The sequence below is a fragment of the Malurus melanocephalus genome, unplaced genomic scaffold (genome assembly GCF_030028575.1).
Source record: "Malurus melanocephalus ecotype Western Australia unplaced genomic scaffold, MMel_1.1 scaffold_32, whole genome shotgun sequence".
Lineage (NCBI taxonomy): Eukaryota > Metazoa > Chordata > Aves > Passeriformes > Maluridae > Malurus > Malurus melanocephalus.
The window spans coordinates 1,555,248-1,580,142 of NW_026623264.1; the positions used below are offsets into that span (position 1 = coordinate 1,555,248).

The following is a 24,895-nucleotide window of genomic DNA, read 5'->3' on the forward strand; positions in this document are numbered from 1 at the left end:
AAGAAATAAAAAGAAACTGACTAACTTATAGATGAAATTTAGTGTTGTCAGATGGCTTTTGCTGCCAGCAGCTAATGAATACAGGACAAGAAGTCAAGGTGTAACTATTTGGTATTGCTTTGCTTTGCCAGAATGGAGAGCATGCACCAAGKCCATTGTATGAGCTGTTTTAAATATGTTGATTTCTTCCCGCTGAACGGAGCAATGACTCACGGAACAGACTATCAGTGTAAGACCAGCTTTTTCAACCACAAAACACCTTCCTTCATCAGCTGTGTAGATGTTCAGAGTTTTCTAAGAATTTATCATGAGACAGCTACAATTGATGTCTGGAAATGATCTAGGACATTTAAAAATGCAGAAAAAGCTACAGAAAAATTTCCTTTCACAACAGGATTTTTTTTTTTTTTTTTTAAGTTTCAACAGAAGAATTCCTATTTTAGTCCCAAGATTTTTTTATATTCTAGAAATGCCTTAATCTCCTGGCTGCACCAGTATTCTGTAAATGTAATGCAAGCATGTTATTTCAACAATAACGATGCAAAAATATATTCCTGATTGCATGTGGTATAATCATGAATGTAACATACTGCACCTGTGAAATACATCAGGTTGGAATAAAAATTGAACTCCTTCTTGCAATACAAATTTGCATCTATTTCCCACCTCAGACTTRAATCAGGCCATCTCATCTCCACAGAACATAACAAACAGGACTTAACTGGGACAAGACCTGCTTTCCTCAAGCTTTAATCAGCAAGTGCCTCAAGTGCCTGGCTTGATATCCTGTCACACAGGCCCTCGGTTTCGGCCGGGCTGTGTGTTTGTCCTGATGATACGCTGTAAACTGCTAGACTGAAATGRAAAACAAGGCAACGCATTGCCTCACCTGAAGTTTACACACCTTCCTTTTATCAGGAGTTTCCTCTTCTGCCACATGAAGTTTCACCATGGATCTTTTGGCAAAGTGGGATGGTCAGCCCTCACTCTGCTACTGGCCATGGATGACTGGTCTATGYTTGCCAGGTTTCTTTTCCAGACAGCCGTATTTTCCAACACTAGGCTTCAAAATAATCACATTCTTTAGGGAGTTTCTTCCCATCTGAATCGGGGAGTTTCTGGCATCTTATCACAGAATCTCATCGTGTGTGTGTCCCAAAACCTTACTGACCAAACCAAATACAGCATCTGAGATGGGAAGACCGTGGAGACTTTGGCAGGCAGCATATTAGAGCACTTGCAGTAACAAGACACAAACAGAGCAATACTTTTACTATCTGGGAACCTTTCCTGAATTTACTTGTCATCAAACCCGCTTATACATGGAATCAAGAACAATATTTTAAAACAAATATAAATAAGCAAATTAGCAAGAAACAGAATGGAAAACTTCGAGATTATACCTACCATCAAACTGCTAGGTCTTAAACATAATGATTCCTTCTCAGGGCAGGTTCTTAAAATTAGCTGTCAAGAAGGCTGGAAACACAATTTGTGCTCCCTCCATCTTCTRTCCCCAGCTGTTTAGATGAAGTTATCCCAGCAACTCATATTAGCCCTTTTAACCTGGTAAGACAGAAGTAGCCCTTTCTCCTCTTTTTATTTGCATCTTACAATGCATTCTGCACAGATGAACATCTTCCCCACAAGGGATGTGAACAGGCTGATCCCCATTTTTATGCATACATGCCGTATAGCTTACATCACTACCGTTTTAAGATAAACATTTCATTTGACATAATTAAGGAGCTTTCAGACTTTCAACATGCCATAGCAAAGTATATTTTATTATATATACATCTCAGTAACAGTGCAATTTCTGATCCTTATATTCCAAAGACACCCATACACAATCATTAATGACTTGTCTGGTTGAACAGCCCTTTTCCTTGGGTTTTTTTTGGACATGTCAGGCATTTGCTGCAGGACAGCATGGAACATGGAGTTCGCTATTTGTATCCTCTTGCTTTCTTTGTTCTCTTCAAGTTCCAACAATCCTTTAATTAAATTCTAAGGCYGTTTTCATGTATTTAAAAATTTATAGTAAAACAGAAGAAAATCACTAAGTGACATTAGATTTCTTCATCAGCTCAGAAAAGTAGTAAGACATCACCTCTTCATACCAGTTTCCTGCTGTCTTAGGTTCTCCGACCTCATGACAGAAAACCGTGTCGTTTCACTGATATTTCTGTTTTCCTGAAGCAAAATGATACCATTCAGAGGATGTGAATTAYCTTTTCTTCATTTTCAAAATAGCAGCGATAATTATGTTTTTATTCCTAATACTGGAACAGGTAACTACAAATTCATGGAACAGCTACAGGAAAACTAAGTATTAATGGAAAGAAGTCCATGTGAAAACTGAGTAATTATTAAAAAATGGAAGAAAAAAAATATTTTGTGGAGGAAGAGCTAAAAAGTGTCTGGAAAATTCAAGTAAACAGAAAATACAATAGGAATGAAACCTAGGAGACCTGAGAAAGACCTCAAAATGACACTGCACAAAAAGTTGAAAGTGAGCATGTGTCACAATGTGGCCAAATTTCAGATCAATGGAATTTGCAAGAAGAATCATTTTAGCAGTAAGTGATTATTCCCCTTCTTCAGGGGTCTGGCTACTACTTCAGAATACGATTTCTGTTATGGACTGCTATTTTTGGGACTATTTTTGTTTTGGATTTGTCTCAGCTGATCAGAACAAGTGCCACCAGCTTCATAAAAAATGTCAATTATTAAGACATGCCTTAAGTACCCAAACAAATGCATGTTTCACAAATGAGGGTACAGGACTGAGAAAGGTTTTCAAGAACATAARTTGTCCTCAATACTTTCAAACATTTCATATCTGCTTTTGTTTTCTAAGGCTGAGCCAACATTATAAGAAATGTATATATTAAGAAATGTCACACATTTTGAACACTCAAAGTAATGCAGATATTTATGCATTATTCTACAAGCATAAGGTACAGAGACTGAACTTGAGGTTTAAATTAATCTCCAAACATATTTTAATACATTATACAATGTATCTTACAACCAAATACAACCTTTTAGTTAAATATTTGTAGTTTGAGTGGATTAAGAGCAAAACTTGAAGATTGTTAGTTATGATGTCACAAACAAGGTCAACTTCATACAACGTGCAATACATATCTCAATTTATACAGCTTTTTAATCACATTCTTGCACAATCTTATACAGAATTTAAGTCTGCTCCAACTCAATGCATTTTTGGACTCTCGTTAGTTAAAWCTAATGAATCCTTTGAATGAATTCCATAGAAATGGTGTTTTCACAAAAAAAAAAAACATAGATGCCTGAAATTACTTCAGTGTTTGTTACACCTATTGCACTGAGCGACCAGTGARGATGAGTACAGTCAGCTGAATTAGAAAAGGAACATAAACCCGATTATTTACATCTGTTAGCAAAAATAACTTGGTTTTTTAGAATATACAGGTAACTCACTAGAAAAATCACTTTTTGAGAAGAACAAGCATGTGAAAACAGGTTTAGAATAACACACATTCTGTTTTTTTTTTAACTGGATATTTCTTTTATATATGTGATTTATTAAGTTCATAATATTGTTTTATGATATTGTAATATTAAGTTTATAAGACYGTGCTATTTGTCTTCTGCCACTCATGATAAAACTGAGCATTTTATAACAAAGGTAAGATTAAATTCTTCACACTTGTTTCATTTTATTGACTCAATACTAACCAGGATATTTAAAAAATTTTAACATAGTAGAATGTGAAAGACATTACATACCTTGCTGTAATGTTGCTTTAAACTTATTACCACTTTATAAAAAAAATAAGTAAAAATTATTTTTTATTTTACATAGTCTGAGCTCATTATTATGTTTTTTTCATACAGCAACCGTGCAAATTAAATATATACCTGAGCAATTTTGCCAAACTTATAGATTATTTTTCCATCTGAAGCTGGGAGTTTCATCACGTACTGTTAAGAAAAAGAGACCAAATTAGTTACAAACCAACACTTAAGATTTTATTTATAAAYATTAGATTATCTCAAACTTAACTGTACAAGTGTATGTATGTCGACACATGACATTTAAATTAAAACTAATGAAATGGTTTCCTTCATGCCAGTGTTCCATCTTAATGGAAGGTGATAAACATAAATTGTTTCAATTTGTAATTGTTTCATAATGTAATTTAGCAATATAAAGATTGATTAATAAAAAGGTTATACTAATCCTCTGGTTATTTAAAGTTCAGTATATTAACTTTCTAGATATTAAGAAATCTGAGGTAGTAGAGCACCTGCTGCTTTTCTGAAATTTAYAACCTTTAGATGGAAAAAATTTGTGCTGCTAAATTAAGAATAGCCAAATTATTTTTATCTCTTTGTCTGCTATGATGTGAAACAATGACCAAATTATTTATATCCAAACACAGGAGAAAGCTTACACATGTGCATTGTGCCACTGTCCTGATTACAAGACATGATTTTTCTGTTTAAAGTAAGAAAAGCAGACTTGTAAGAGGCAGTGTCACTTCCAATTGCAGTTATAAATGTTATGTACCAACAAAACCCGCAATCCCTAGGATGAAGTGGTTAATTAATGAYTGCAGCAGGCAGCATATGGCCATCATTTGCATTGAGTAACTCTCTTGTAAGGTTGTAATATTTTGTAATGCCTGTCACATTCATTATCGATACTGACAAGATGTTTCTTTGGAAAAATGTTTCRTGAAAATTAGGCAGACAGTGTTATGTCTACAGCTCAAGTCTTCCATAATGAGAACAAAACTCGGGATGCTGCAAGGTCTTAGAGTATGTGGAAAGGGCATCAAAGTAAATTAAAATCAAATGAGCAAGTACCATGAGTACACAAGCATTTGTATGCTACATGCTCAGAATGAACAGAATCAGTTTTCCTTAACAGATGCCCTTAATTTGAACTGAAAAATGGGCACAGGTCACGTGATGTTAAGCATTCACCATAGGTCTGGGGCTAAACTTGTATTTAAMAATTCAGCAACTGCACACTGCAGAGATAAGCACATAAAACCCCCAAGTGTTCTGATGACATTGCTTCCCACCTTCTCTGTGGGCTCAAATTCAAGTTTAGAAAACAAAACAAACTACAAAGGGCACATCTTGTGCTTCCTGGAAAGCAAGACACGCATCTGAATCAAGGACCTCCAACTGGAGCAGGAGACTCACAACAATTATTCTGATTAGCATCACCTCTAGTTATTTAACCATTCTGATAATTTCAAGTAGTTGATACTTTGTGAATGATACATGACTGTATCTGATACATGACATACTTTGTCAGATACATATCTGCTCTCTCTTCAAAACTGAAAAGCGACTTCTGAGAAAAACTGAGCTATTTTTGTTCAGTAAACATGAAAAGGGTRGTTCTGAGAAAACAAAACCCTTAAGTCAGTAGCTTAGTCAACCAAGCTATTTCCTGGGCATTCAAAATAGAGTCTCTTGTAGGGAAGACTACTTTTACAGTTAATTTATCTGCTACTTGATCAACAGAAAATGCTGTTGMTTGAACTACTTTGAGAGTGAAAAGAAGGGAAAAACAGTCAACAACACCTGATGCCCTTGATGAATCTGGTGGCACAAAACTGGAGAAATGCATTAATATGATGCATATTAATAACTGCATATTAATAACCAAGAACAATATTTAAAAGCTGGTGCAGTAAGTACCATGCTGATGAAGTTTCTATGGCATTCTGCACAAAAYTAGCCTAAAGAGAAACTTAAATGTAAACCCATAAAATACTATGTACATGCATATTTAGKTACAAATTTCAGAAAATACAAGAAGGTATAATTGCTAGCATTAGGAATTTATTTTATGGTATGTTTTAAATCAAGAATTAAAGGTATATGCATCACAGTAATCTGTGCTCTAAGCACTCAAATACTTTATATTTTCTAAAAGTTTGGAAATACTGTACAACCATTTTGCATATTACTCTACTTCAGTTTGTCTAATGGACAGCTACTGCAAAAAAACCCATTTTTTTTCTCCTAGAAAAGAATGTACTAAAATAACATGAGAAATAGTGCATAGAATATTAAAATGAAAATGACCCTTCTTCCACCCTCCATCCCCAACTTACACACTTTTCCTTCTTTTTCCAGCTTCTTCAAGTGGACTAGGAGGTTACTTTCTGCTGCTGGAAGTAAATTTTCTGGGATTTCCTAATGGAAACAAAATTTAAGCATTTTGTAYTTGTTTAAATATCCATCAATTATTTTTTCAATGTACAGAATCCATAGTTTATTACCACAGATTTTCCTCTTCTGAATTGGTATGTGGACTGTTCAGTTAGTTATGTAACAAGAGGAAACTAAGATGAGTGAATCAATTTTACACCAGTTAAACAAGTAGTCTAACAACAYATATTTGTTTACTTTGTTTTTCTTGCACTATCCATTTGCATGATGAAAACTTATGCCAGCACTAAGAAGACTCCTCTTCTGAGCTTGGTCTACCCTGGGTTGTCAGTGTAGCTGAGTATTTTTAAAGACAAATTTATGGTGCATTTCTCCACAGGTATCTATCACTTCTTCTATTCCATGACAATATATGCCTACGTTTAAATATCCCSTAGCAATTAGTATCTGTCAGTGGGTAAAGAATTATAAAATGTAACAGCTTCAGGACAAAACATCTCTTACAATTTTTCAATGCTCATTATATAAAAAGCAGTAACACCTGCTGCCTAGAAAAGCAGTGGATGCCCCATCCATACAAGGGTTTGTCTTAAGGGTTCAAGAACAAGGCAGATGGAGCTTTGAGCAATCTGGTCTTGTGGAAGGTGTCTCTGCCCATGGCAGGGGGGATGGAAATTGATGACCTTTAAAGTTCCTTCCAAGCCAAACTATTCTATGATTGTGTGATGATTGCTCAAAATCCTCTCTCCASCTCTGTCATCCTAAAGGTAAAGCTACTTTTCCCTTTTTACAAAATTCAGAAGTTCTTCAAATAATTTGTGTGGCAGGAAAATTCACTAGGAAACTAGTTAAATTTAGAATACTTTGAAAGCATTTGCCTTTTTTTTTTTTGTAATATAAAGCTTTAGTACTACTGAAAAATTTCTTACCTAGACAGGACAAGTGRTTTGTGATTTACAGAAATGCAAGAACAGCTCTGTATTTTAAAATCTARTTGATCAGACAGGAGAACTGCAGAAGCTGAACTGCCATAGGTAATGGTACATCAGTACTGCAAAATGTTCAATGTGACGTAATCATTCTTTTGGAAACTGSGAATCAGCAGAACCATGAAAAACGGGCTGTGAATCTGTAACAGACCTGTTTGCAAGCCACAGCCACTGGCATCTTTGACATCTTCCTCCAATGCAGAAATGCTACATCTCTTATCTCTGCTTGTTAGGAGGGGCAACCCCCACATCACAGGGACAAATTGCAGCGGTTACGTGAAGAATGATGAAGTAATAAAAAAGTACTCTTACACCAGTCTAATGACACATATGAGCTATTCAACTTCTGAGCTACAATATCCTTACACCTGCAAACTGATAAATCAAGAACTAGAAGTTTTTAACAAGTTTTTAATCTTCATGAGACTCCAAACATACTATGCGAAATCCACAACTAACAATCATGTCATACTTTTCACTTTTAACCAAGCACCACAATTTTATTTTTGCTTAGTCTTATGAAACTGTGCCTAAGACCATCTGGACAGTTAAATAAGTTCGTAAGAATCATCTGAGCCTCATTCCACTTAAGTGCTTAAACAAAACAATTTAAATGCACAGTCATAAGTGAACCCTGAACAGGCAGAAATATGTTTTTTAAACCCTTTTAAAAAGCCACTATGGTTTTCACTCAAGACAAACATAAATACAAATTTCATGTTTAATCTAAAAACTTTTAATCAACARTTACCTTGTATACTATCTTTACAAGCTCTGAGGATGTATAGGATTTACCAGCATTCTTCTGGAAAACATTCACAATTTGCTGTTCACGTGCAAGTCGGTGAGAAATGTAGTTTTGGATTCTAGTATTTGCATCACGTACTACTGGGCCATGACCTAAAAATCAAAACACATGTACCAGAGCACTATTACTTGCATTTGTAATTTGCTACTGAATAACTGAAACATTCTTATGTAAACTCCAGCAGATTTAAAAGTTTGTAAAGGTTTAAATGTCTGTATCACACTCCACTCTGTGTCTGAAAAGTATTAAGAACAAAAAGAAGCATTAGGATATGCAAASTCTGAATGAGGAAAGGGAATACTTCAGATGGAATAAGGAAAGCAAAGGAAGACTATAGGCTGTTGCAATGGATTCAGGTACTACCATCCTATTGGGGCACTACCCAGCAAACCAAGGTGACATATCTTTAATTGTGACAGGTAATTTTCCTGAACAAATCTTCAAAACTGATTCACACACTGTATTTTATGCCTTTAAAAACATGGTCATAAATATGATAAAAAAAAATAGATGACAAATAAGTGAGCCAATAGGAATGTGTGAGGGCAGGAAAAAGGAAGGCACAGGGAAAGTTACAGGTTATCCTTTTATGTCTGGCTGGTTAATAACCAAAACACATGTTTTTTCCTGGACTAACTCTGGCAGATCAGAAATGTTCAACTTACTGACAGGTCTTTGAATCACATTATCAAAAAGCTTAATTGGTAAAGCACTAACCTTTATGAAAAAACCGAATACTGCCTCATGGTACATTAAAATGACAAATTATTGTTTAGCATGAGAGTTACATACACAGAAATTATATTTGATGTGTTACATATAGAGGAATTGACTTGCGCAAATATTCATCACATGCTTTTTGCAGCAAGGTTTCGTATTTGTTTGCCTGTACACTTCACCTGAAGTAGCAGGAGCAACTTCCAGCTCTGCCAGTGAAAACTCTAAATAATTTATAAAATTAGTAGAAAAGAAACTACTGTAAGTTTCCTTTTAGAAGTTATTTAGCATCATCGAAATCAGTTTCTTTTGAGGTTCCCTAACTCTTTTTAAAAAATTACCTCATTTTTTACTTGTACTTTAAACAGTTTTTATTTTTTTAAGCTTTTTAAATTAAAGCGCATTTTATCTGAGGACAGGTAGCTTATAGAAAAAGAGCAGCTGATTTYTCATGTTTTGCACTAAAGTGTCAAAAGAATCTATCCTTCTGTAAGTCAAAATATTTATACATATCTCAATTWATACACTCCAGCACATTTGAAATGGCTAAATATACATTGAAGCTTACCTTGTTTAAATATAGTATTATAAATACACAATATGTAATGTGTAAATATAAAACTATACGTCATRTGCATTTACATTTAATGATTTCAAACATATTTAGTCTAGAGCTACTTTTCCTTACAAAATAAATTACAAGTATAACAGTATCTACTGTTACCATTTACAAACCCAAAAYTTTAATTTTAGAAAAAATATAATAAGATATACAAACCACAGACTGTAATGTTAACTGTTCATTCTCTTGCCTTCTCTAATGACAGAAGTCTCACTAATGTAATCAAAATTAAAAACTGCACATGGAATCGCAAGGCATTCTTAAAACCTGGCCCTACTCTTCCAAGTGATTTAATTGACAYAGACTACAACACCAATGTCAGAACATGAAATGGAACCCACATTTTACAAATTAAAGGGATTTAATATCCATTACATCATCTAATCCATAGCTGTTGTGTATGCATAGACATACATTAAAATGATCTCAGAAAGCTTGTAACTAAATCCAGATGTGGAACTTTCCCATCCATCATTTTTCAGGAATGGCAATTCATTTATTTATTTATTAATGAATAAATGGATTAATATCTGAATAAATGTAAAATGTTTCTGAGCATATGAAAAGCACTCTCAAAATATGAATGCCTTTCCATGAATTCAGCCCCAATATGAGACAGATTCATATTATTTCCTCATAACACATTGTGAAGTGTGAAATTCTTCCTTTAAAGTACACCACAAAGGACAGAAGTGAAGAAAACAATTGGCTCATGAAATCTTCCAGATTCCTAATTCCACTACCATTTTTTAATGTATTACCAAGGAACATTGTTCATTATTACAGGATGGGGAGCCCTCTGCTGACTAAAATGCCCTTTTCCTGTCCCAAGGATTCTCTTCAAATGCCATCTAAAATAGTAATGAGTAAACAGATGTCATGAGTGGTGTGCCYGAGTAATTTCCACATTAAATTAAAAAAAACAAAACAACATGGAAATGAAAGGATTGATAAAATTCACCTGTTCTCATCTAGCCCGACATCAGTTTGTTACAAAAATTCATCTAATTCTGAGGCTACCACATGAGTGCTAAAGCATGAATGGGGAACAGAGAAACAGTTCAAGAATTATGAAGACCTAATATTGCAGCAGAGATAATAAATTCTATATTTGGCTTATWCAGAAAGTATTGGTAAAGCAAACTACCCCTTCTTGGTTATCCAACAGTATCCACAATTGTTCTAATTGGGCAAATAGCCACTTCTGCATATACATTTTGTGGTGCATGGATGAAAAAAGAAAGCTCCAAACCATCTCAATACTTAGCTATGATCACTGAAAATGCACTATGTCAGCCTGGCTTTCTAATTGCAATTACAGGATGAACACAGTCAAAACAGGAGCAAACAGTTACAAATAAGGAGCACAAATGTTCAGCCTTGGAGAATCTAGGTAATCTAGGTGCATAACCATTAAGAACAGAGTGAAATAAAACAGATAAAATTGATAAACCAAATAGAATTTGGCATATATGGGGTTTTGGAAGGCAGAAATTCAGTTAGAAGAACAGACTGTGTTTTGCAAGTTAAGAAAGAAAGTAAAACACTTGATTGAGAMTCTGGATCTCAAAAAATTGTTAGTTTTAACAGTAGTTAAGTCAATAAATATGACCAAGTCACTATTCTGTCTACATTAACCTCTCCATCCATGGAATATCTATGTTTTTCTTAAACAGCATTTTCATGTTTAGATCTTAAAGGACACCKACTATAAAAGAAGGCTATTTTGAGAGTGAACACAAGAGAGTAGGCTAAACATAGATGGCTAATGGAACAAGGCAGAACTAAGAACATAGATACAGTAGCTTGGAATGACAAGTTGAAGATGAAACAGAAAAAGTCAGAAAAAATCCTGAGATGTAGCTCTGAAAAATCAAATGAGAAGCCTAAACTTTGGTTACATAATGAATTCTTAAAATGCAGTCTTGTCAAAAAGACGTGGTATATATGAAAAGTAAATGCATTCCCAAAGTTTGGAGAAGAGAGAGGAAAAGAATTAAAGGAAACCTACACACTGAATGAATTGGCAACATTTTTAGAATATGCTAGGTTAAATTTGAACAAGAGCCAAGAGACCAAAGTTATTAACTAAGACAACTATTTTACAGTTCTGCAGCTCTCCAAGATGACTTTATGATTAATCTGTACTGCAAACGAAAGACACCWCTCTCAAAAAACATTACTAGGTTACTCACAATGACAGTGCATTTGGGATGAAAAAAKACCAAAAGAACAACTATTATTTTTTCTTGCAGGACAAAATTAATACACATTTACACAGGGATACACATTTACACACATTTACACATTAATACACAGGGATAGAATAATGTAAGAAAATTAGATTTGCTGTATGATTCCAACAGTGAAAGATTTTGGCCTCTGGAGTCTTTGGGGACAGAAAGGTAAGACCCACCCTCAAATGGAGAATTTTCAGACAGGAAAGATACCTACCATTAAAAAGTTTCAAGTGTTGCAAATCATCATGACAAAGTCAGCTTAACACTTACTAAGTAATGAATAATTACTTTCAATTAACTTGAATTGTTACATCAGGAATGATGTTTGATTGTAACAATAGCTCTCAAACTCTTAGAGGAGATATTTCAAAATTTGCACAGTAAAAGAGAGCAATTAAAAACAGAAACACTTACCTGGATATATCAAATCTGGTTTCATTTCTAACAACTTTTTCAAAGTTTTCAGGTAATCAGACAGGTCTTCTATTACTGTTGTTCCTTCTCCTAAAATACAGTCACCAGAAAATACTGCATTTTCTTCCTCTAGATGTAAAACCATATGATCATCAGTATGTCCTGGTGTATATAGAACTCTGTTTAAAGAACAAAAAAAGCATATGTTTTTCATACAGCTTATATATTTAGTTTTTGAAGCCATTGGTAAAATCATACACTTGCACAGCAGCCCGTAACAAGAACCAGAAAAAAATGACCAAAAAAGGCTGAAAAGTCGATACAAACAGTTGATGATGATTTGTCTAATCCCAGTCCATTTTATTATACCATGTAGAGAACATCAATCATAATCTCTAACATGCTTTTAGTTACATGACACATCATAACACAAGTGCATTAAGGGAGCTGACTAGCCATGTAGAATTTGTTTATAGAGGGCTTTACTATGAAGCTTTTAAAAGAAAATTGACATGTTATTTCCAGATTGCAACGTGTGAAGTTCTTCACATACACCTAGCCCTTAGCAATGAGGGTAAGGATGATGGCTATTCTTTTAGAAATGAACTACAAACCTCCAAACCTAACCCAGACAAAGTTCAGTCTCCCAAAATTTATTTTTCCCTGAAGGCCCCATGGCACTGTGAAGCACAACTGACAAATACAAAGAACCATGGTCTTCCAGCTGCTCTATGCACAGGTCCTTAAAGACCTGCATGGTAAGGATTAAGAACCCACAGCTTGGATGAGCACTGCATTAGCATGCAGCAAAGGGAAAGTGGGTATGTCTATAGTATACAGTAACCTGAGYTGCTACGGAGCTGCACTCTCGTGTCCTTTCACTATGGTTTCTGAAAAGCAGAAGGGCCTTACACTGAGGCTGATGCTGACTGAAAGTAACAGTGAGACCAGCATCAGTACTGAAATTCATTAGAATSTTCTTGTTAGTGGCAGATGCATTAAAGCAGCGATCAGGAACTGACAGAGCCGGTGCCAAGCATGGTGCGCAGGGCGAGGCTAAACGGCTCCGAGCCACATTGATGGCTGGAAGATGCAAGTGCAGCATGATCTGATGCAATGACTTCCAGCTCCTACTGAATACTGAGCTCAGCAAAAAGCAGGTGACTCATTGCCCCGTGGAGGCAACACCACAATCAAGTTGAAGGGTTGGAAGATGCCTTTGTAGGAAATGGTAAACTTCAGTTCTTGATTAAACTTTACCAGGAAGCCAAACCACTAACATGGAAAAATAACGGAAAGAGAACCCAAGACTGCCTAGGAACCTTGAAAACGTGAAGGTTGCTAACTAAAATTTAACATGAAGTTGCTGCTATTTTGAAACCAGTGGTGGATCTAAGAGTATCCTAAAGTGCTCACCGAATTAACCAGGTGAGAATATCTGCTTTTAATCAAGCATAAAGTTTGACTACATTACCTCTGTCACAACCCATCCCTATGGGTTGTGATGTTTGTTACAAATTCTCTTCAGGATCAACAAGGACACTGGACTATGTGTCAGGGAACTCCCATGCTTTCTGGTTTAATCACCTTAACTCCAGCAACTAGCCCACTATTCGGTCTCAGAAGCATTGGCTAACAAGCCCTTTACATTGATGACACACTTCAACAAGTTTCTAATCCTCACAACAAACTTCTCAAAGCTGCTGGCTAACAAGCTCTGTATTTTCACAACACCCTTCAACAAGCTCCCAGCTCCCACAACAGCACAACCAGCTTGTTTGAGCCCTCCARGAACTGACTTGGGCTGGGGGACTCATGAAGGCCTGAGTCCGAAGGCAGAAAAGGAAGCTGGCTCAGAACAGTGCYGTCCCACCTCCAGATCCCTGCCAACCACAACTTTGCTGTTGCAACAGGATGCCTGAGACAAAACATGCCTACGCCTGGTCCTCCACACCCCCGAACTTCAAAATGTGCTAATACTAAACTTACTTGGATTGAAACTTAAAAAGTTGTTTTCCATCTCCAAATTTTGGCACAAACACGAGCCATTTAGGGCAGTGAAGGGTCTTCCATATGCAGTATGAGAATAAGTTTTTACTTCTTTTTTTTTTTTTTACACTAATAAAATAAAATGCTTTTGGACAAAATACATCCCTTTTCTTTTTTTTCTTCCAATCAAGTGACATATTCTACAAGCAGGATGTAGCTCCCATCTAAACTGAGGAAAACAAGGAAACTTTGTCCTCACAAGAGTAATGCCGTGTTAATGAAAGAAATCTGCCAACAGAATGGTCAGAACTTTTTAYTGTGTGTGTGTTTCCATGAGGCACAGTGCCTTTCTATCTCACAGTGCCTTTCATTCAGACTAAACACTATAAGCAGTATGCTCCATGGAAAAAGTACTCCAAAACTGGCACCCTACAAGAACCCGAAAGGTTCGAGGTTTAAATTTTAACATTTTAAGTATAAAATGTTTTAGAGTCTCCTAGGGAAATATTTTTAAAGTAAAAAGAAAGCCATGCTAAATAATCCAGTCACACTACCACAGACTTCCACAATTTTAATAGTAACTAATTATGCAAGAGTGATGAGAAAGCATGTAAAATACTATTTGATTTTCCTGGAGAAAGTATTTTTCTAGGGAAATGTTCTTAATTTCTCTGCCTGATAATTCTCATCCATAAAAACAATTTTTTTTTGTATTAACGTATCCTGCTGGATCATGGTAGGAAGTCTATAAGCCTAAGTGCTGAAAAGATTAGACAKATGGATCAGCAATCATTAGAAATTAGGATACACGTATGTGTCAAAACTCTGAAGAAAAAAGAACATGCAGAAATTCATGTTTACCTGAGTGTGGCTCCCTCTGTCTGCACCACATCTCCATCTTTAAGATAAAAATATTTATGTCCTCCTTCTATTGTTTCTTCACGGTGAGGGACACGAGGGAGCTTACACACGCGATATTCTGAGTCTAATATTTAAGGAAGGCAAAGACAACAATGTTTTGAATTTGTCACTAACAAAATTAAATGCACAAACAGGTCATTTTGAATAAGCATTAATAATTATCACACAGCATGACTGCAAAACTACAAACAAACAATTCTGCAGAGTAACTTTATTTGTAAGGCAACCTTATTCTAGAGCCAAAACCACCAAGCAGTGAAAGCCACTGATTCTGAATACTGTACTCTGTAATAGAAACAAATTTGAAGATGGAAAAAAAAAATCACAAATGAAATTAATAAAGATCAGTGATTATATTTTACAAATATAAATACGTGACTCAAGAACCAACTCCCCCAAGTTTTTATACCAGCACTAAGATTTCTGCTCTCACATTTTGCTTTATGATTTACAGAAGCACCACTCAACATCTGTCTAAAACTGAATGAAGACTTTTCAACCTGCAACTTCTTTCAGCTTTTATCATTCTGAACAGTGCATGAAACATAAATGCCTTGGCTGAAACAGCTATAGATAGCAACCCAGAAAGGCATTTCTATAATTTGCTAGTCTTTACAACCATACTCATAGGCTGGCAAGCCCAAAATCCTCACCAAGACACCAATACGCCCATGGCCCCAAGACACCAATTGTTTTCAGTAGTGCCCAGGCTTCTCTGCAGATAAGCATCTGGCAACTTTACAAAATTAAGCTTGTGACAAAGCTTGTGACAAAGTCCAATGATGTTAAGAATTACCACATTATCCATACTGCTTATTCTCTTCCCAGACACCAATGAAGAAGCGTCTCCTACTGTWCATCAACACGAAATACGTTTTTAGCTCAGATTTTATTTACACACTGCCCTACCACATTCCCCTCATGATCTTAGGATCATGAATTTGTCAGCAATTATTAACCGGCCTCTGTAAGGAATTTCCAAGTTATGCATCTTTGTTTTTCAAAATTCAAGTTGTTTTTACACAATGAATATAATAATTTGTAATTGCTGTCATTGCAAAGAGGAAGAAGTATCAAACTTTTCTCACATCTTTTAATACCATGTGAACTAGGTGTCTCATTATTCACATGYAAGAAAAATTCACTATGAAGGTACACACAGGTATTGAACAAAAACTGTAGTATTATGACTATAATATTCAAATTATTCATTGCTCTCAATATACATACTGCAGCAGAACCACGAAATGACATGTAGTTAATATGGCAACCCTAACCCAAAACAATAATCCTGCTGATTTGCACAGAAACACTCAGTCCATGCTTTTTTCTTGCCATGGATCTAACATTTTCAGCAATACCTGAAATCTCTGGCCTACCATTCGGGATGTTTTTGCAGATATCAGGTATTCCACCAGTATGATCACGATGCCAGTGTGTCACTAAAATTTCTTGAATGGAGATGTTGAACTCTGACAGTGCCTGCTTTAAACAGCTGATATATTCAGGAATAGCTGGCTCCCCGGTGTCAATAAGGACTCTCCTACACACAGACCAAAAAAAAAAAGGGAGGGAAAAACACACACCAGGGAATAAAGRGTGTTCATATGACAGACAAGTAATATTAATAAAATAAACATACAYTGCATGGAAATGTAGCAATAATGCATGTTTCCATATGGACACGCCACCTCTTGCMTCATGATATTCCACCCCCGAGGCATGACAATTTAAAAAGTGGGATAAATAACGAATGTTTTTTTGTTATAAATGATAAATAACAGTTGTAGGGATAAACAACAAAATCACAACACTGGGTCAAGTGGCAGGAGCCACCGTTTAGTAATGCGGGGGAGCTGCACGGCCTGAGGCACCCGCCCGCTTCCCTCACGGAATTCCCCGCCTCAGCCCAAGRGTCACCCGGCCGAGGCTCCACCGCCCCCTGCCCAAGCCACCTCCGGGCACTAGCCCCTAAAATTTAACGCTGTGCGGTTTCTTTCCTCCTTTTAACCCTGACTAAGGGATTTGGGAACAGGCCGGCAGCCGCCTCTCGAGCTGGAGGCAGCGCACGGGTCCCAAGTGGGGCCGGGACAGCGGAGCCGCGTACCCCGTGCCCCGTCCCGTTCCCCGCGCAGGGTCGGTACCTGTGCCCGGTGCCCACCAGGTAGGTGTTGGTGCCCTGCAGGGTCATGGGCCCCGGGTTGCAGCCCAGCACCCGCACCACCCGCGACGAGAGCCGCTCGATGCGCGGCAGCAGCGACACCATCTCTGTAGCGAACTCGGCCGGGTTCCCGGCTCCGCTTCCCGGCTCCGCTTCCCTCACGACGCCACAGCCCCGCACGGCGGAAGCCTCTATAGCCCGAGCTCCGCCTCCCGCTGCCCCGCCCCGGCGCCTTCCGCCCGCCCGGCCCTGAGGCGGCTCCTCCTCCCACGGCCGGGCCGGGGCGGGGCGGGCCGGCTTTTGGTGTGYGGCTGGAGCCTSGATCCYAGCGGTRAGCACGGCGGTGATCCAGGGGGATRAAGTTCTTCCTGGAGGACAGTTCTCGGTGGAGTTCAGTGCTCCCGGTCGGTGCCTCGCTGSTCCCCAGTGTGAGGCACGTCAGGGMTCTSCCGGCTTTTCCCAGAGAAATTGGTTGTAATAGACAGATACACCTCTATATCCCAGGAACACGCCCASTTACAGCGTATGTAGGAGCTATGTTCCTGCACGGCACATAGGAGCTGCCTAAGATTCAGCATTTTAAAGAAAATCGGAGAGCTCCTGGAGAATGTCCAGCTAATGTCCACTGAAGTGATGAAGGGACTGGAGCATCTCTTCTGTGAGGAAAAGCWGAAAGAGCTGGGTCTGTCCAGCCTGGAGAARAAGAGGCTCAGGAAGATCTCAGCAATATATGTAAAATCCTGAAGAGAGAGTGTGTAGTAGAGCCAGGCAAGGTGCTGAAATTTACCTGTTTGGTTTTGCAGTGTCTCCTCTGAAACCCCTGATTAATTACCTTTCAAGTGACATTATTAAATAAAATAAGGCATACTTTTCCTCTCCTTAAACTACCTGTAAATGAAAAAATAAATGTAATTTTACCTGAAATAAAATTACCTGAAATAATAAAATCACCTGAAAATAAAATTACCTGAAATAACAGATAATATTACAGTGGGGAACTTCAGCAATATTAGTATCTCAAATATTATCTGAATGTTTTATACTTACATAAGATCACATATTTACCTGTTATAAGGTGATCATAGCAATACAAATCACAAAAAAGTGGTAGCATATTTTTTTCTTAAATGTTTTTTTTTCAGTATATGAAAATACAAATGTACTCCTTGTGTGTGATCTGTGGCCATTTCTAGGATTTGCATGGGCAAAGAGAACAAGTTCTCGCTGTCTTCTGAAGGCGCAGAAAACCCCAAACATGATCTTGACAGGCAAACATCCAAAAGTCTTGATAGAAACAAACAGCTCAGTGTAGTGCATAGAACTGAAAATCAGAATTTCATGGCTCCAAGAAATTTTTTACCTTCACAAAATGTCRAAGTTCAGGGTTTTTTATGTGCTTAAATACTAATGTGGGCAATACATGCCAGGAGATCTGCTATTAAAAGCTTCAATGCTTTACTTCAAGGTTTCTAATAAAAATTTCCATCTTGCCATGCATGACAAACTAGTGTTCCCTGCTCTAACACTACATCTCTTCCCTCTTTCCACTGTTGSTGGTGCTCAGAATGCCAGAGATCCACCTGATACCTTTGGCTCCCAGGGCAGCAGGAGGCAGAGGAAAGCAAAAGATGAGGAGGCAGAGGAGGACACAAGGCGAGGAGGCAGCTTTGAGGTAGGTCCTGATACCAGCCTGGCCATGCTGCTCTTGCTCAAGTTGACCTACAACCCCAGATTTTCTGCTGGTCTCCAAGGTGAGAGAACAAATGGTGCCTTTCAGCCACTTGGTCAGAGAGCAGTGATGCACCTTCTCTGCTTGCCTCTGAGCTGTTTCACCAGCGCCAGTTTAGCTGCAGTTAGTACACCTGAAGTGCTAGCTAAYCTTTCAGCTGCACAAACAATAGACAATACTTGCAGTTACCCATGCTTCACATTGCCCTCTGAAGCACAAGTGACATGCTGGGCAATACCTTGTGCAGGCCTATATTACCCAGTAATTAAAAAGTTCTACTTCTGGACATCTAGTGTGATTGCAGCTGTTAATTGTAAATTAACAGCTATATTTAGATAGGTCCTATATTTAGACCTTCAAGCCAATTTCTTTGATTTATCTGATAAATCTTTACTTATTTGAGATTTGAGATACCTATTTACTTATTTGATATATAAAACCATGACTGACTTTTTAATTTTTTTTTTTTTTTAATTATTTTCATGCTCATTAAAGCGTGAACTACAGACAACATAAAGGATGTTTCAGGTCAAAGGAAAGAAACCTTTTCTGTGCAGGTATTCTGCTGAAATAACCAAGAAAACCCTACACAATATTCCAGTCTCTCCCCATAAAATTTGCCTGTATACTCTTTTGTAAGAAACCGTGACTAGACCTGAATTGACCTAAGCATGAAGCACCCTCTTGTGCTTATTTCGTAGCATATTTATATAGCTATTGGTACATTCAACCCACTTGCAGTCTTCAGGTAAAGTTTAGTTGCTGTGTCATTAGAAGAAGCTACTTCCTAAGCCAAAGCAAGTTGTGTATTTAAGTGGTTTTTAATTTCTGAGAAAATTCTGAATGTTGGAGAAGAGTTCTGAAATTATTTATCTGAATTCCACATGTCATTGATAACTCAGTAAGGTGCCAGTTGTTTTCAACATCACAAGACTTATTTTGTTTTTCCAAATTAAGAATTGTTTGGGGAGCTGTAGACTTGTTTTCCAGAGAATACTTGTTTCGCTGTTGCTGTCSTGTAGCAAAGCTTTTTCTGATGTTAGGCAGGAGCTGTGATTTTTTTTCATCAGTAGGTGGCAGCAATGGTGCCTTTGGAGAATGAAATTCTCCAAAGGTTCTTCTATCCAGGTTCTTCTATCTATTCTCCAGGTTCTTCTATCATAATTTCCTGCACAGGCTCAGATGTTTAAAAATCTCCTGTTTCTCTTATAATGCACGGGTTAATGGACATGTAGTGAAATTCCTGCTATTATGCTCTGATGTCGTACAAGAAAATATGAGTATATACCCTCAAGTTCTTCTGGTTCTCTGACTTTTGCATTGTTAAATTTTTGAGGGGAAAAATGTTTTGAGGCAGGTAGACTACCAGTAAAAAAACCAAAGACCAACTGAGTTTCAATGAACCTAAAATTAGATTAGTGGTGATATACAATGATTAGTTTTGTAACAACCTTGAGATATACAAGACACAGATTGGTATTTCTGAAAATCCCACAAAGTCACTGAACTTTTAGCACTCAAGAAATCTTTGAATATTGGCACTTGGCTTTTTTTCACGTTTTAAGCATAAATGTTGAGGGGAAATGCCTCTCCTCTGTGGCTGTGTAGTAGCCTAATAGAACTAAGCACAAGCATGTAATTCTGCAATAATTAGAATTAATTGAGTAACAGATAGAAAATGTCTTAGGATACTTATCTGCATAGCAGTAGGTATGTGAAAATTTGTTGAGAGGATTTTTTAGATGCAGATTTTTTATTTCTGTTTCATTATATTTTTATTCTTTATATCTGGTACAGAGATAAGTAAAAAGACCTTAAGCCAAAAAGAAGTGAAACAGATTTTGCAGAGAAGGGCCATGGGCTGCAAGATTCCTGCACAGAGAGGCCACTTTGTGTAGAAAATATAAAATGTCAGATCCACAGGTTTGTGGGAGATGGTTAGAGGGGATGATGAAGGACCTGGGATGTCTCTCTAATAAGGAAAGKCTGAAAGAAATGGTGCTGTCCARTCTGGAGAAGAGAAGGYTCATCAATGCCTATAAATACTTGAAAGGTCCTTCCTACCACATTTGGAAGCAAATAAAAGGATATGTACTGAATACCATARGAGATTTGTCACAATTTAGAATTGTGCTTGCATTGATGCCAAGTCTAGCCAGAAAACAAATAAATCATCCAGCCAGTAATTTAGCCTGTGAGCTGCTTGATTTACACTCCCCACAGGTACACAAACCTTGCCCGTCCCTCTGTCAGCATGCTGTGGAGTTTTTGTCATTTCTGTAATTACAACAAAGATCACAGCAGTGACTTTGATTTGGCTGGCTTAATGGTATTTCAAGCACTGCAAGGAATGCTTAGGACAAGGATGTTTCTAAAGTATTAGGGAGAAGCAGGAAAGTCAACAAGAAAAGATAAGTGTTGATATCATTATGAAGATGCTGATAGGACTGTTTCCCCTGTCCTAAGAGCTGGAAAAGCTACAGGCTGAGGGTGAGCATCATCCTGTGCAGCACAGTCATAGAGGCAGAATCACAGCACCTGTTCTTTGTACCCTGCAGCTGTTTTAAACATGCATGAAAATTTCCTGRTGAGTACCAATAGCTCAGCTGGAGCAGACTCTTGCAAACACCTGTACTTTTACCAGGGGAAAACAATTTTAATCACTTGTCSTTGGTCATGTGCAATCTCTGCATGCATCATTACACAGAAAGGATTTTTAAAGTGCATTGTACTGCAGTTTTCAACGAAAGCCATAAACTTTCTTCTTTTGCATAAATCTTTAAGATATATACATGGGTGTACAAGCAAATGAGTAAATATATATAAGTAAATATATACATATAAACACACACAAATATATATGTGTTTCCAGAAATATCTATTGGCTTTTGCTCAACAGGTCTAATAAACAAAAGTCTAAATTTGAAAATGGATACACAGATATAGATATATACAGAGGGAAAGTGGTTCTTTTATTTAATTTTATGAAGTAAATTGTTAAATTATTTTATTGAAGAGAAATTTATATTCTGTTAAACTTAGTATGAATTATAAACAGGGACTTCTACACAAAATTTCTAGAATAGAATTGTTRTAATACAGTCATAAGAAGGATAGTTCTTTAGCAAATCATTAACTGTGTCATGTGGTTTCCATATGATTTGAGTTTTACTTTGTGTTATATCATTTAGCCCTTTAATTTCCTTGGATTGCAAGTCTTGTAAAGGTATGGATAGAAACCGGTGTATATGAAAATTTACAGCTTTTTGAAGTGGAAAAAACCTCTGCCCATGGCCAGTATTAAGGTAACTGAATTTTTTCATATAATTTTGTATGTATAGTGAGAACTGAAGGACTTGTTAATCAMATTTTATTGTTTCTGCTTTATCACAAAATAATTCTGTGGAAATACGTTATTTTTTAGAGCAGGTTTATATTTATGTTGACTGCCAGTTTACTCTTCCTGCTCCTGTTAGATCTCATACGTTTAATAAGACTGGGGACAATGTAATTCTGAGTGATACAAGACACTCTCTCCTGTGGCATTTAATTGAACCCCACCTGGTACACRAGACCATGGTGCTCTTTAGAGTGGTATCATGCATAAAATATAGGGCTGTTAAGGGCTCGACCTTCAACAGTGATTTCAYGTGCACCTGTGAGCAGGCATTGGTGCTTGGGTTTGGAATTCAAGTGCTGGACATTTGTGAATGCAGATTTGTGAGTCTTGGGTAGAAATTTTTTAGGTTGCCATGAGTACAATATAAACCTTGTGCCTTCTCAGCYATTCCAAGGCTCTTTCAAGACTAGATTCCTTATTCAAGATAATTATGAGACAGTAAGCAAGCTGACATGCTTGATAATRTGTGGCTCTTCATTTATCTCAGCTTCAAATCTGATGGCTTCAAATAGCACCAAGRTATCTGGACAGGTCTGCAGACAGCAGTTTGGGCAGTAGTCACCTGGCTCACAGCTGCTCTTCATGCTGTTAATTCAGAGGAATCTGTCCATAGCTTGTAAAAGTTCCTTTCTCATATTCCTTTGTGAAATGCTCAAATCCAAAAAAGACAGGGAGGTTGTAAAGTGGGAGGAATCCCATTACCATTTTTATTCATTTCAGGTGCCAAGTTAGAGGCTACTCCTTGCCACTTGAATRTCTGGTAAAGTATTACTCATTAGATGTGAACCTTGGTATTTGCCTAATTTGGCCATAAATTCTCTTCCAAAGAACTTTRTTTTGAATCCAGGTATTGACTAACCTCTTACTGTAACCTGTAYCAGTCAGCTAGTGAACCTGCTTGTTTTGTTTTGTTTAATGTTTGTTTTTGTTTTTAATCTGTTCTAAAGACCGTGGCTATAGCTTGACAAAGGTGGTACTCAAGTTGCAGAATGGCATGTTGTTATATAAATATAATTTCCTTTGAAATTTTCCTGAATGAATCCTAGCAATAAACTATCAGGTTGATTCATACACAAATTTTCAGATGCAAAAAAATTCAGTCACAACTCAATTGTGTTCGGAAGGGACCTCTGAAGACTGTCTAATCCAAACCCTCTGCTAAAGCAGGCTTACCTGTAACAGGTTGCATAGAATTGCATTCAGGCAGGTTTTGAATATCACCAGAGAAGGAGACTTCAAAACTGCTGGGTAGTCTGTTCCAGTGCTCTGTCATCCTCCAAGTAAAGTTTTTCCTCATATTCAGATGGAACTTCCCGTGTTCCAGTTTGTGCCTATTGCCCATTGTCCTGCTGCTGGGTGTAACTGAAGAGTCTGGCCTTATTTGCTTGAGACTAGCCTTAAGATATTAGTCTTCATCAATAAGATCCCCTCTAAGTTTTCTCTCCTTCAGCTTGAACAGACCCAGCTCCCTCAGCCTGTCCTCAAGAGAGAGAGTCTCCTAAACATCTTCGTAACCCTCTGCCAGACCCTCTCGAGTAGTTCCTTGTCTTTATTGAACTGGAATCTCAGAACTAGACACGCAGTACTCCAGATGCAGCCTTACCAGGACAGAGTAGAGGGGGACAATAACCACCTTCGACCTGCCACACTGTTCATAGTGTACCCCACAGTGCCATTTGCCTTCTTGGCCACACAGAGACATTGCTGGCTCATGGTTAACTTGTCTTTTTGTGTTTGTAAACATAGAGTTCAGTTTATGCTGAACTTCGTACTGAAGTGCATTTCCCAGAATCTGTGAATTGAATATAAATTGCTTCAATGATTTGCAGGAGATTAGTGGTATTTTATTGGAGAGAATGGGAAAGAACAGCAAAAGGATTCCAACTATCCCAGCTGCAAGATTGCCTGATCTTTCTGACCTCTTCTGGGCCAGGACATGAAACCCAAGTAGGAGATGGAAYGAGAGGCTAGAAATAGCTAAGGCCTAGATCCAAAAAAATAATCCGTATACACTCAGCACCTTTTCAGGCTGGCATAGTCCCACTTGTCTTAATTAGGAAATTAAGACCTTAAGTTCTTTTTTTTTGGGTTTGTACCTGGGTGACAGTGAAGATGAACCCAGTCAACACAAACCAAGAATAGTCATTACCTTTGTTCTTCATGGGCTATTAACCAATTCTCTCATTTAATTCCTCTGTGGCAGTGTGCCTGAATTCACAAAAATCCAAAAGGACCTGCCTCCACATGCCCCTTCCCCTGCTCCAAGTTCCCTGGCACAGCTGTTCCCCATGTATTGTCTGCAGCTGTTTGGCACTGGCACCAGCTCAGCTTTGGCATGTCCTGCGTCCCATCCTTTGGGTTTGCTGCCAGCAGCCTTTTCCTAAGATATGTAAATGAAATAAAGGGACTTTGTAATTTTAATTCTGTAGCTTTGCAGAGTGGATATCAATGAGAAAAAGAATGTACTGTCTTACAGCTTTTATTTTACCTGGCAAATGCCACAGATGTACAGAGAAAGAGGTGTGAGGACTATCCAAAKCGGTCACAAGAATCCTTGCAGTGTTGGGCAATGTAGAATGTAGTTCTGGCTACAAATTCATTATATTTGCAGTGRACTACGTGGTTAAATCATCTATGTGTAGCTAAACACAGCTTGGAAGGCATTTCTCATGGTCTAGGTCTGGCTCCTTACAAGCCTCTTTAACAAKGAAGCTGCAAT

The 24,895-nt window shown here is 37.5% G+C and overlaps 1 protein-coding gene across 4 annotated transcripts; it reads right to left on the minus strand.

Annotated features, from left to right (window-relative positions):
- Nucleotides 1–1,355: 1,355 nt before the first annotated feature.
- LACTB2 (lactamase beta 2) lies at nucleotides 1,356–17,262 on the minus strand. Of its 4 annotated transcripts, XM_057363926.1 has the most exons (8): nucleotides 17,031–17,262; nucleotides 16,248–16,429; nucleotides 14,827–14,950; nucleotides 11,977–12,155; nucleotides 7,927–8,075; nucleotides 6,129–6,210; nucleotides 3,910–3,972; nucleotides 1,394–2,196 (listed from the first exon to the last, which is right to left on the minus strand). In XM_057363926.1, the coding sequence occupies exons 1-7, from the start codon at nucleotides 17,150–17,152 to the stop codon at nucleotides 3,929–3,931; spliced, it is 882 nt and encodes a 293-aa protein (XP_057219909.1). In that variant the 5' UTR covers nucleotides 17,153–17,262; the 3' UTR covers nucleotides 1,394–2,196; nucleotides 3,910–3,928. The 4 variants fall into 4 exon arrangements, with proteins under 4 accessions (XP_057219912.1, XP_057219908.1, XP_057219911.1 ...); XM_057363929.1 differs by having other exon boundaries at nucleotides 1,356–3,972; nucleotides 6,133–6,210; nucleotides 16,266–16,429; XM_057363925.1 differs by having other exon boundaries at nucleotides 1,358–3,972.
- Between the last annotated feature and the right edge of the window lie 7,633 nt (nucleotides 17,263–24,895).